Here is a 14,136-nt window from a genome sequence, read left to right as displayed (position 1 = left end):
TAGCAATCACTGTATGAGAGCGCCTTTTTTAAAAAATACAGATTTATTATTTTTTTAATAGGATTGATATGTTAGCTTTCTTTTTGTACAGAAAGTTTTGTACAGTTCTGCTTTCTGTGCTGAAGCTGGAAACTTCAAATGGAATTTCAGCACTTCTCATATTAACTTACTGCTGTTTTATTGATAAGAAATATTGAGTTCTTATTAAAGCGATCAAATACAGATATTTCTTGCTTCCATTATTATTGAAGTGAAAAAGTAATTTATTCAGACCTTTTAGAGGCAAATGCTATGCAGATTGCAAAGGTACTCCCAAAGAACTCAAAAGGTGTTCTTCAAAGCGAAGCAACAGGCAGCTGAAGCAAATCTCTTGAGGGGGAGGGAGGGAGTACTTTGTCACAGAAGTAACAGCATGGTATCTTCTATGCTGCCTGCATGCAAAATCGACATGCTTATGGAATGCTGTCTTCATTTCACTGAATTCAAGAGTTTTGTCTTTGAACAATTTGGGCCAGGATTTTTCCATTTCTGTGGTTGCTTTTTGGTAATTTTTTTTTTTTTTTAATGAATTTAAATTGACACAGGTAATCATGTATTCTTTAGCAATCTTAACTGTTTAGCCAGGGGCAGATATTTGCTGTTCCTCATTCTGCTTTCTGTTTTTACATTTGTACCATCCTCTACATTAGCTAGTACTGGTGAGTGCTGTCAAAAATACATTATAAATTAATTTATCTTGAGAACTCTCTTTTGATACATTTTGGTTTAAAGATGCTTATCTTTAAAATACATGCTCAGCTACAGTACTCACTGACTTCTTTGTTCTCCTGTAGCCAAATCTTATCAGAAAAAATGGCAGTATTCTGTGCATTTATACTAAAGTCATTTTTCCTTAAAAGAAGGAGCCATAAAAGGGGAGCATTTAGAACCTTTCAAATGAAACCAATCACAGAGCAAATAAATTTATTCTACAAGTGAACAAAATGAGACATGTTTGTCGTTTTAGTGAGAGCGAGATTGATTGCATTTTTTTTCCACTCAGCCCTTGGACATGGAAAAATGATTGGCATGATATAAAAGAGGGTGTTGTGGCAAGGCCATTATTGGAAACGATAGGTAAATCTTAGTGAACAGTCTACTACCAAGTATTTGGAGTGATTGGGATGTATAGGAGACAGTCATGGAAAAACCCCAGGATGGAGATGATTAAATTGGGCTCAGGGGTTGGAGGAAGGGATTGAGGTGGGGAAACTGAGCCTGTGTGTGTTGGGGAGCATTGTACCTTCAGCCACCATAACCAAAAATGACTATATTTTGAAATAATAAGCAATGTGGAAAAGTCAACTACTTTTAACTTGACGCTTTTCTGTGCTTAGCAATGATGCTCTTCAGAAAATCTTAGTGATATTACTGGGGATATTTTTCTAAAAAAACCCTCCACCTCTTGAAAATTCAGCTTCATGATGTTTAAGATATTGATAGTCGATATACAATTTCTTCACTATTTATCAATGATTGTTTTAAAGTGAACCTAAGAAATTAAATGATTTTTTTTTTCCAGCTGTCTACCACCATATTGTTGGTGGACATGCCAGTTCATTTACTGGATACTTGAAAAATTATGCTTGTATGTTTTGAAAATATTTTTCTTTTCAGACTGTATTTCTGATGGTGGCTACGGTTAAATAATGTATGGCATTGGAAGGTTGAGGGTTTGTTCTTTGTTTTTCTTCTCCATTTTTATAGCTTCCTCTTTTAAGAAAAATTTCCAACTGACCAATTTAAAAAAAAAAGCAAACACAAAACAACAAACTTCTAACAAGCAAACAAACCAAAAACAAAAACCCCAAAGTATGGTTTCCTTGGGGACGTTAAGTCTAAACAAGTATACAATAATACAATAATAAATATTAGCAGAAGAATTAATCTTTTATTAGACAATCTTTACTTAGGAAAGCTTCTTAACACTTACAACAGTCAGTGGGATTAAAACATGTGCTTAACTTGAAGCACATCCCAAGGGCTTTCCTCATTTGCATTTTACTTGCTCAAAGAACTTCAGGTTTGCATTTTTTTTTTAGGTGCAGTGCATATTGTAGCAATTTGAGCGAAATTAAAGCATTCCTAAAGCAAAAGAGTGCATTGGAATGGTGTTTTAAGAATGAAGTGCTTGCTTACTGCTTTCGTACTGTTTGAAACCTTTTATTTCTGGCTCTTTCCCAATGTGGAAGGAGTTTGTTTTCAGAGAAATATTGTTGCCAAGGGACGAATGTTGACTGTGTTGTGTTTAAAAGAGGCTGATATTAATTACATTCTTTTAGCTATTCTCCTTCTCTGGATAACTTTAAAAGGTCCTGCCAATTTCCAGAATGCTTAGGTAAGCTCTTAGAACATGAACGCTGTGTCTCATCATTTACGTGAAGAATGTATTAAAGAACTGGCAAGAGCTGAACTCATTTTTGTGCACAGTCAAGAAATGTTGGTTTCAGATGATTACACTAATTAATAACATACAATGGCATTAGTGAATGCAGTGATTTCCCTCCCTTTCCTCTTTTATCTTTAAAGTCCTTATCTGAGCCAGTTGTCAGCCAACCTGTGTGGAGAGCTGCTTACTGCATTAGACCAGAACAGACTAATTTTTTTCAGGACCTATTCTGTGATCGGGGCAGCATGATCTCGAGCAAAGTCAGTCTTTGGGGTATTTCAGTTCCCCGTTGATAACGTGAACCTAATGTTTTGCATTGGATTTTGGTTCTTTCAAGGATCAGGCTGAGTTACTTAACTTGCCTCTTCTTACAGAACAGTTTTGTGCAAGCCTCCTTGAACTGGTGGTCCCAGTGATGGGACTGTTACAATGCTCATCCCACCAGAACTTGCACAGTGTGTTGGTTTTTTTTCCAACTAGCTCATGAAGACTGAGCCCAGCTCATGTTTCTTAGTCTTCTGCCTATTTCAGAGTTTTAGATCATTTTGTTCTGTACTAGGTAAGATGCCACTTTCCAAGTATTTTTGCTTAATACTCAGTACCTTAAGAAATACTGGGTTAAGAGAGCATAATGTACATTAACTGCAGAGCTTGCCTTAGGGTGCCAACCCAGCTGCCTTGCCGTGCTTGTGTGGGAGCCCTAGAGGAGAGTAAAACAAGCTGAGCCAAAGCAGGTGAATTTTCCCTGCCAGCCCTCTCCTCAGCCTTCCGTGTCTCTTGGCAGACTTGTTTTTGGGCCTTCTCATCCTCTCCTCTCATCCATCCTTCAGTGGGATGAGTTCAGCGTGTCCTGTGAATTTCTGGGAGAAGGGCTCCAACGAGGTTTTGTAAGTCTGAACTCCTTGTCCTCCTTGTCCGCCTCCAAGTCCTGCTTGCTCGCAGCCCTGGCTGCTGACCAGTGGTCAGTCCTCCCTGGAGCTACCCGGATGTAACCCGGCAGCTTATGCTCAACTTCTGAAATCTGCCTGGGAAGCTATAGGCCTGCTGGACATAAGTGAAGGCCAGCTTTAGTGGTCAAAATCTTGTTTTAACAAAAGGTTACATACTTTTTCCCAGCTATGAGTTCTCAACAGAGGCATGTGTTTCTTCCCTTCATTCAGACGACGGAAGCCAGCTTTCCTACTTACTTGAATCCCAACATGAAAGCTCCCTTTCTCTCAGCTTTTCTGCCAGTCACGATCCCTGTCACTCATTAGCCTCTTTCTACTTTCCTGAAAACTTGCTTTAATCCTGACACCTGTCTAGAAACTTCTTCTGATAGAGATAAGCATTGGCTTATTGTTTTGATAAATTCTTCAGATCTAGTTGTTTGAAAAAATAAATGTTACGCATCCCAGTTGTCCCTCAAGAGATGGTCCTTATATTCAGGAGTTCATGTTGACTTACAAAAGATTAATGTGCATTTACAGTGAAGTTGTCCAGGTTATATTAATCAATAAATTGGCAATCAATTAATGGATTACTAGCGAACATTTATGACTGCCTACATAAATCTATACTATCTCATTAGCATTCTGTTTAAATAACTCTATATTTTTATTTCTTTAGACAACTTCGACAGAAATTTCTGAGTATTCATCTGATAATGACAGTGTGGGAGAAGGAGCCATGGGCCTGGCGACCACTACTCCAGGATTCACTAAGAGATTACGGCCGAGGTCAGGAGTGGACACGGGGGAAGTTACAGTACGACCGGCCAGCGAGTGGCTGAGGTCTGCGCAGGCCCTTCTCCGCACCCCCGGGAAGCAGGCGGGCAAGGCCCCCCGAGCCCCCACTGAGTCCACAAAGAAGAGGAAGCTACTGAGGTAAATGCACTTTCCACCTTAAGGAAATTTTTTTTTTTTTTAAATTGTAAGTAAAAGAATACTTACAGAAGAGTAGGAACGCATTTCAAGGATAAACATTTTAGAGATGCAAATTCAAAAAAACTTAGAAGAATGTCATTTATCTGTAAACAAGCAAACAAGGCAAGAAAGAACTCAGTTCAGTTTTAAAATCTGTGGTGAAAGCTCTCGATCTTGAACTCCTGCGTACAAATCAGTATGGTTTTTGCACTTCTAATAACGCTTCTAACAACAGTGCCTTAGATGTGTGAGTGGATATACTTCTGTTTTAGCTTGTAATCATTTCATTGCTTTGTGCCTCTCCAGATAGTCTGCAAAAATGCTGTACCTCTGATTTTTTTTTTTTTTTTTTTTTTTTTTTTTTTTTTTTTTGGTCCTCTCCAGATTTGTCAGGGCAAAATTATCCAAAATACTGTAGGAAAGGGGTGGATGAGCAATTGTGCTGAATAGTGCAGGACAGAGTGATATTTAGGCAAAGGTGGGATGTATTTGTTAATCTGAAATTTAAAGCTCTGTAACTAAATTAAATACATTAGAAAGCTATCTAACTGCTGAAAGAAAACAGCCTGAGCAGTGGAAACCTGCTGTTCATGATTTGCTGCTTCTAGCTAATTACAGTGCAGAAATGGTCACTTCCTATATTGAATTAAGGTTTGCCTCAAGCTATGGAGACTACAATGACAATCTTCACTTTGGTTAAATAGTCATACCTTATTTTTCTCTTAAAATGTTCTTGGCTATTTGAAAATGCTTACAGATTTGAAAGTCCTACTTACGGAGGATCTTGTGCAAACAAGCTTTATTTCTTGTTAATTTAAAAACATAAAGACACAAGTGTACTAGGTCAAACCAAAGCTGTAACCCCCAAAAATGCCTGTTAGTGGACAAAACCAAGTATCTGTGAAGGTAACAAGAACAGGACAGCTTCATATGATGACCTCTACTATCAATAATCTTAGTGCAAAAATTTTATTTTACAGCAAAGATACTCTGAAACAAGCGTATAACAGAATAAATAGCTTTAAAAACAAACAAAACCAAGCCAACCACAACAATACAGAAAGTAATCTGTCCAGAGTGGCCAGAGGAGCAGAGCTTGCAGGGTTTTTCACTCCTCCATCCTGTGGTTCCACCTTGGGTTGCTTTGGGAACAGGGAAGCAGGCAGGAAATTCCTCAGTTATGAGTTTTGTTCATCTAGTTATTTTGCTTGTCCAGGTAATTGTCATCTTTTCACTCTTCCTGTTCAGGGCATTAATTCCATGTGTCTCTCTTTCCCATTCTTCCTTTTACTGTTGATGGAGAACATTTTCATTGGTGTGCTAACAGTGGATATAAGAGCCTGCATCCTCGATAGCAAAGCTCCAGTTTTCAGTGCTGTGGATTGAAGGCCAGTTTGGGGAAAGGTTTGTCACCTTCTCGACTGATGAAGTGACAACCCCGTCTTTCTGGTTATATAGCTAAAAGTTACATGGCAGTCGTTGGCTTGTCCTTTCTCCTTCCTTCCCACCTCTGCTGCAGATCGAGGTCAAGCAGAAAAAGCAGTGAGCAGGGGAAATCATCCTGCAATCTGGATCTGGCCCGCAGGCTCCCACTCGGACCATTTGGAACTTCGCAGTAGGTGGAAGAGAGCCGAAAGCCTCTGCTTAGCCGGGCTTTCTTTTTCCAGGCTGATGCCTAGGGAAGCATGGGTTCAGCAGAGATGGGGCAGGTGGTAGAGCTGCCATCTTCCTATGTGAATTCCTGTGAGAGAGGTTCTACTCCAAATCCAGACCGTATTAAGTATGGTTACTTCATGGAAGAGTGCTGATGTAGAATAGACCTCTTATGGGTTTTTTTCCACTTTTAAGAAAATAGAAATTATTTCTGTTTTCATCTCTCTTTGCTGTTTGAGATGAATAAAGTCCTCAAAAGTAGAGAGAATTTTTTACAAAAAATTTTAGCTTATATTTTCTGAAAAAATCTTATACCAGGTGTAACAGTCTCTTCCAAATTCTTTAAGCACGCTGCAATCTGCATTTATATTTGCATTACCTGATTGCAGCTATGCTTCTATTACCTCAGTGGCTACATTTTTCTATGCAACCTCACAGAAAACCTCCTATCATCCCCCCCAAACCCCAACCAAACCCAAACAAAAAACCAAAGAAAAGAGTTGTAACAGTCTGTGGAAAAATTCAAATAAGTTACTTTCTACTGTCCTCTCCTTCTGGAATCCTCCTGGGGCTAAAATAGAAGTGAGTAGTTGCCTGGATGGGAGGAAAGAGTATTGTTTGTTTGATCCTATTACAGATGTAGTTGTCATGCACTACAAAAATTAAGATGTAACCAGACCAACAGAAATCTTCAGAAGTAAGCTGATTATGGATGACTAAAATAAATTCTGCTGATCCTAGTGTTAGAAATTTCAGTGTCAATTCAACGCCTGTGAGTGGAAGTAAAATGAGAAATCTATCTATGTCCCCAGAAGAACATGCACAATATACAATGTTGCTTATGGTGAGTGAAATTTGAAGGGGCATCTTGCAATCCTTCTGTTAGGAGTTAAGTGGGGTTTTGGGAAGTGATTAGCATCTGCAGACAAGAAAGGGGTGGCAGAAGCAGTTCCTCCCCCACCATGCCTACTGACTGGTTATTCTGTGCCCTTTTGCCAAATTCTCATATGTCTTCATGTATCCCCTGTAATGTTAGGTTTTGTTTTCAAAATTGTTCTAAGATTGTTCTTTCTACCACAGTCCACAGGGGAGAGCAGGTAGTCTGTATGGTGCTGTTTGTCCTTCAGGGGTGTAGGTAGCCCTGGGCAGGTTCTGAAGCAACCTGAAGAGCAGTGCTGTAGGAGGTGCCAGTCTGTCATGCTAGTGGCAAAGTATCATCTCTTCATTTACAGCCATCAATACCACTGTTTCTGGACATCCTCACCTCAAACATCGGTTTTATATGCCACCTTGTGTAGCTGCCTTCCTTTATTTAAATAAAATTGTTGATGGTTGAAGTGGGAGTAGTATAATTTTCTCAGTTACGCTGAGAGATACATGTCATTGTACTGCACGCATGAGCTACTAAGAGAGTTGATAAGGAAGTGCTACTGGTGGTACTTGATACTGAGGTGAATTGCCTTGGTGATCAGGTCAAGAGGTGTTGGGTTAGATGTTCCTGCCCTTTAATTCCACCACAAAGTTTCAGTTTCCCAGCTTGAGTCAACACTGCATGGGAAAATAATGCAAGTGATTTGCAAACCTGAGGGAAGAGACTATATACTGCACTTAAGTTTTCAGGAAGCTCTTCTTTTTAGATTTGGAATTCATGTTAATGGTACAGGGTGAAATGTCTAAACTGCACTACTTCCAAGTCTCTCAAGGTTCCCTTGTGAAAGAAGGGAGAAATTAAGAGTATTTAAAGTCTCAGAGTTTGTTACATAGGTTAAACAGCTAACTGGGTTCATTCAGTATTTATAAAGAAGAAAACTCAAAATGCACGCACTCAGCTTTTCTTGTCTACAAGTAAACCTTTCTTAAAGGTTTTACAAATTGTTTGCTTTTTGTAGTAAGATTTTATTTCCATCAGGAAAAAAAAAAGTCTGGGTTTCAGTGCAGGAAATAGATAAGTTATATAATGTTAAACCTACTTTTAAATCTGTCACGTTGCAAGATATTTGAGTTGTGAAGAATAGCTGCTTTAGCTTTTTGTTTGTTTTTTTTAATATGAGTGGCTGGTTTTAGTTTAATAGTAAAAGAAAATTGTGGGAAACTGTTTAATTATCTTATATCTACTTGTATGCAGACCACTTACAGATCTGATCTGCTAAAATTAACTTTTGTTATCAAAAGAGGAGAAAACTACAGAATGTCCTGGTGCTATGTGCGGTAAAATGAAACCCAGTTGTCACATGAGGCCAACTGAGGTCCTGAAAATAAAGGAAATTGCCAAGGGAGGAAGGAGCTGGCACAAATGAAGCAGGCTTTTAATCTAAAATTGGGTCTGTTCTTTCTTACATCCATCCACAAGTAACATGAGGGTGTAACAGCAACAGACTAGCCCTTTTGACCGTCATGTTCTTATGGTGATTTAAACTATTGATTAAGTTTTCCTTGCTAGTGAATTTCTTGTTGGATTAGGAGAATATAACCGAAGAATATCATGGCTGCACTACAGATGTACCACTTGCAATCACTGGCAATGTACACGGGCAAATTATTTTGCGCTTATTGAAAGTTAAAATGTCTTTCTTTTTTTAGAAAGTGTGGATGGTTTCACTGGGTCAGATGTTTGGTGTTAAGAGGAAAAAAACAAAACACATTCAGTAAAAAAACGCCCACTTTCCTTAAAATGACAGATTTCTCCAATTTCATGTGTAATGTATTTTACTGATTGGAATGGTTTAGCAGGGTACAGTTGTTCCCCATCAGAGAGAAGTCATTTTGGTGCCACATTTAACCATGGATCTTGCTTTTCTATGCAAGATCTCTGCTCAGGCAAGCCAAAACCTTCAGAACTGAGGGGAAGGCTCTTCCCTTATCTTGTGGGGCATGGCTGTTCCCCCATCAAAACTGGTTCCTGCAGAGTCTTGCTCTTAACTTTGTTACTCTGCTCTATGACAAATTGTGCATGTGAGTCTGGCACTTGATTTTTCTAATTATTTTTTTTTTATATATATATATACTGGCCAAAACCCGGATAACTTATTTCTGGGAAGGCTTTCCATATTAAATCATCTAACTTCTGCTGAGAGTCTCTGCTGTAAGAGAGGTAGGACAATCTGAAATAATTTTTTTCTATTAAGGAGTCTGAAGAGCCAGAGAGCTGTGGTAAACTTTTGGGGTTTTTTTTCAGTGGCTGGTCAGAAGGGGTGATCAGTGTTTTGAAAACTGTGAAAGGAGCAGGCCCCAAAAGCTTACCTATTTCCAAAGATGTTCCTAAATTATATCAAATATTTTCTGTGAGATAACTTGGCTAAGCAGAGGCATGGGAAAATCAATCACCTATAAAGTTTTACTTAAAATCTTTCACTGGAGTGCACCCTCCGTAAGCTTGCAAATGGCACCAAGATGGGCGGGAGGGTTGATCTGCTTGAGGGTAGGGAGGCTCTACAGAGGGATCTGGACAGGCTGATCGATGGGCCGAGCCCAATTGTATGAGGTTCAACAAGGCCAAGTGCTGGGTCCTGCACTTGGGTCACAACAACCCCATGCAGTGCTACAGGCTTGGGGAAGAGTGGCTGGAAAGCTGCTGCCTGGTGGAAAAGGACCTTGGGGTGTTGGTCGACAGCCGGCTGAGTAGGAGCCAGCCGTGTGCCCAGGTGGCCAAGAAGGCCAACGGCATCCTGGCCTGCATCAGAAATAGCATGGCCAGCAGGAGCAGGGGAGTGATCGTCCCCCTGTACTGGGCACTGGTGAGGCTGCACCTCGAATACTGTGTTCAGTTTTGGGCCCCTCACTGCAGGAAAGACATTGAGGTGCTGGAGCGTGTCCAACGAATAGCAATGAAGCTGGTGAAGGGTCTAGAGAGCAAGTCTCATGAGGAGCGGCTGAGGCAACTGGGGTTGTTTAGTCTGGAGAAAAGGAGGCTGAGGGGAGACCTTATCGCTCTCTACAGCTACCTGAAAGGAGGTTGGAGTGAGGTGGGTGCTGGTCTCTGTTCCCAGGTAACAAGGGATAGGACAAGAGAAAATGGCCTCAAGCTGTGCCGGGGGAGGTTTAGATTGGATACTAGGAAAAACTTCTTCACTGAAAGAGTTATCAAGCATTGGAACAGGCTGCCCAGGGAAGTGGTTGAGTCCCCATCCCTGGAGGTATTTAAAAGACATGTAGATGTGGCACTTAGGGATATGGTTTAGTGGTGGACTTGGCAGTGCTAGGTTTATGGTTGGACTCAATCTTAAAGGTTTTTTCCTACCTGAATGATTCTATGATTCTGTATGGGATGTAGAAAGTGCTCACCCACCCTGTTGTCAGCAGTTACAACTATAATCTCTCTTACATCTCTTCCTCTGCACTGTCCGAGGCAACTAGGACCTGGAAACCAAATCTCACTACACAAGAATGATGAAGCTTTGGTGTCTGTGACAAAGAGCTATTTCTGATTTGCAGGAGTAGTTGTGGTATAGTGTCCAGACGCTACTTGGAAGTTTAATTGTTAAAGGTGGTATTGGGGATGTCTCTAGTACATGCTGGTTGGAATTTACAGCTGAATACTGTGAGTTCTCTAGATAGTCACTTCTGTCTAATGTGGTTGCTGAAATATACCTCTGGCTCTCGCTGTGCTATGGGGTCTCACAAAAATCATATCTTTGTTCCACATATGTTTTATGGAGATGACCTCCTTTGTGGAACGATTTAAAAAAGAGTGGTGAGAGACTACACAGACTCGAAAAGACTTTGGGCTTATTGAATTCTTTTAAGAGAGGCTCCAAATCCTTGAATCCTTAAGACTTTAGAACAGGCTTTCAGTATGTCTGCCTTGTTGATTTGGCTAGTGTAAAAGAAACCTCTCTGGATAGGTACAACAGCTTAGAGCGTTGAACTGTGAGCAACTGGTGTGCAAGAAAATCCAGCATCCCATGCAGTTTACTAAATCACTGCATTGCCTGTCTACTCGGTATTTTTTTCAAATAACTGTGGAAGGTCTTTTCTCTCTATTTTTTGTGTTGGCAGATGCAAATGGCCCTTGATAGCTGTGTGTTAGAAATTATCATTTGTGTTACAGTACAGATCTTCCGTTTTCCTTTCATTTTAGGTGTGTACCTCGGATGCCGTTGATTTGACATGGAAATTGTGGGTTGGGAGAAACACTGATTCCTTTCCAAGGGAAAGACCCCAGAACTTGTAGCAGAGTATAACTACTTGACTTAACATTATTGCTGTCTACTTTGGTCTGTGCTTGTTCTGTCACATAGGAAAAGAAATTGTGTTATGCTTTGACTCCAGAAAAGTAGCCCACATTTAACAAACAGAATAATGCCAGCTATCATGGTAGTGGTGGTTCATCCAAGGTAAAAGTTTATAAATCTAGTTGTTGAGTCAGAGCTTGAGTGGGACTGATCTGTAAAGCTAAAATTACTCTTTCTGATCCCTTCTTATTGCATGAAGTCAACAGCTTCTCTTCCGCGCTGGAGAGGAGGTAGGCCTCTGTAGAGGAGACTTTTGCTTGTGTGGCCAACGTTCTTCAATCACATCTTTCATATGTACCCATGCTATTTTGTACACTAAAGGAGTACTTGGTAGTGACTGTCATCATTCAGTGTTGTGTATTATTTTAGAAGTTGTAAACTAGCTGATAATAGCTGATGGGTTTGCAGTGTTGACAAATTAAATGCCAGCATACTTAGGGATTCTTTTTTCTTCTTTAGCAAGCACCCCATGGAGTGGAAATGGACAGCTGAGTGTTGCAGAAGTCAGTTTCTTTACCAGTTAATTTGGAAATATGAGAGGAGTTCTGTCCTTGCTTTGAAAAGAGAGAAGGAGAGAAATTGCCCAGTCCTGAGATGGGGGTATATATTTGTGTAACCTATAGTGTTTTGAAATACATGGAGACCTGAATATAGTGTATGTGAGGAAACAACTCAATAATGAGATGCTTATGTGTTCACTGTTCTTAAATTCAAATGAATTCTGGAAAGGAATAAAGTTGCATGAATGTTTGTTGCACTTACTTTTGGTAAGTGCCCTGCTGAATGAAAACCTTAATAAATAAACACAGATCTCCAGCACTTCAGAAAGAATGAAAATTACTTTTCAAAACACAAAAATTACTTTTCAAAACACAGCCTACTCACTAATGCTCTTTCTTTTTTCCCTTTTTTTTTTTTCTTTTTCCTATTAGCCTCATTAGAGTTGCAAGCTAGGGACCAGCAGCCTGAGAGTCACAGATCAGGCTCAGTGTTACCTTTTGGTGATACTTGTCACATGGTGGCACAAAACTCTTCAGTCTTGCTGTTGAAGTTTGTGGAAGGGGGGGGGAAGGGGGCAACCACCAGAAACTGAGCTTTTGTACTAGATGCTGAGCTTTCTTATGGTCATAAAAGCTGTCTTTCATGTGGATGTTGTTGGACATGGACAGTAATAGCAATGTATTGTTTTAAATACAGTATTTCAACAAGCTCAGATTTATTACGGAAATAGGACGTGGATTTTGTGCTTGTTAAATCTATCTGCCTTCAGGGATTTAAAGGAACAAAATGGTTGTACTGAAAGTTTTGTGATTAAAAATAAAAAGGTTGTGGGCAGTGGAGATTGTATCTGAGCAGTTTGGCTTCACTGAACAGTTTTTGCATTAACAACTTGCCAAATGTGTTCAATTTCCTCATATTAAAACATTTTGGGGGCAAGTTTGAAGTGCTGGTCAGTAAAGTATGCATCTCAAATTACAGTTTTTGTTATTTAAATACAGTTTGTCAGTTCCCTTGATTACAGAAATCGTACATTAGTAATCAAAATATATTTGCCAATTATATACACACACACACACACCAGATGTTGGGTTCATCACGGAGGACAATTAAATGCATCATAAGGGCTAGATCTGTGCAAAAGAGGGAACTGAATATCTTTTTCTAAACTTTTTGAAGCGGCTAGATGCATAAATAAATACAGACTGCAGATTAACCAAGACCTGGTACTGTAGAATCCAGTCTCCACCCTTGATGCCAACAAACCTCTCATACCTGGCAAAATTAAGCCAAACAGTTTCTGCAGCCTGTAAAGCTGAAAAGCCAGGAAAGCTAGGGTTTTTTTCAGAGGGATAATGTGTAGACAGTGAAAAGTGAATATTATTCATCTCTACCTTGTATTACCAAAATAAGCAAAAAGTTACTTCCATATGATAGAATCTATGCCAAAAAAATGACTGTTAGTCCCAGTAAACCCCGTTAACTACCAAAGACTGAATATAAAAGCTCATTAGGTATTTAACAAGACACAGATGTGCAATTGGGAATAAAATAATAGTAATTTTAACCATTTAGTTTTTTTCAGAACATGGAGTTGGTTCTTACACTGAAGCCAGCACCTGCTTAACACCATGCTCTGCTTTGTGTAAGCTTTGTGTAACTCTGTCTTAGTGCTCTCTGCACAGCCAGGAGTGACTCTGGCTGTATAGTTGACAGTATATCACAGCACATACACAAGTGTTTTCAGCAGTGTGGGCACCTGTACTGTATGAGGAGACATTAGTAGTTTTCAAATACCATTGTCATCAGATGTTAGAATATGTAACAGAAAGCAACTTTTTCTGTTTGTTTTATGTGTTTGAGCCTAAAAGGGAGTTGATCCTCCTGGATTTGGGGTTGTGTTTAAATTTTTTGTTTCTACTTTTTAAAAGAAACAAACCATAAACTACCAACTCTCTCTCTTGCCAAAGAAATTCCTTTTGTGCATGGCATGTCCTTGAATTGTATTTACAATTTCAAAATGTATGAAACAGACATTATAAAAAAAACCCCAACATTTCCAATGACCGGCTGAGAACCTCTCATAAATGCATTCTTGGTTATATTTTATATTCTGCAACCAAGCAGATGCAAAATGCTTTATGATGTTTTCTGTTTAAACTATTTTTAACTGCATTTGGAAAGTGAATGGAAAGATGATGATTAATAAATATCAGTGAATTTTATTAGCACAAAGGGCTGCTAAGGAAAGGCACAGTTTTACTTTTCATGGACCTTTGTGATAACTATTATCCTAATACAGACATGGTTAGTAAATTAGTAATGAAGTTGTGTCAGTGAGACCCTCCCTGGTAGGCATATCAGGCCTGAAACAGGAATGGGGTATTACTGTTGTGTGCAATAGCCACAAAACCAGGAACTT

At 39.5% G+C, this 14,136-nt stretch overlaps 1 protein-coding gene across 5 annotated transcripts in view; it reads left to right on the top strand.

The window, feature by feature from the left end:
• SPIDR (scaffold protein involved in DNA repair) overlaps window positions 1-14,136 on the top strand; it is a 208,194-nt gene that overhangs the window by 50,289 nt on the left and 143,769 nt on the right. For all 5 annotated transcript variants that reach the window (XM_030011353.2, XM_030011352.2, XM_030011351.2 and 2 more), the window contains one exon: window positions 4,037-4,293. In XM_030011353.2, coding sequence (XP_029867213.1) covers window positions 4,037-4,293 — 257 coding nt within the window. The remainder of the gene's footprint in view (window positions 1-4,036; window positions 4,294-14,136) is intronic.

The sequence above is a fragment of the Aquila chrysaetos genome, chromosome 4, assembly GCF_900496995.4.
Source record: "Aquila chrysaetos chrysaetos chromosome 4, bAquChr1.4, whole genome shotgun sequence".
NCBI lineage: Eukaryota > Metazoa > Chordata > Aves > Accipitriformes > Accipitridae > Aquila > Aquila chrysaetos.
Note: the sequence above shows the minus strand (reverse complement) of the source record. Positions and strands in the feature narration are given on the sequence as shown.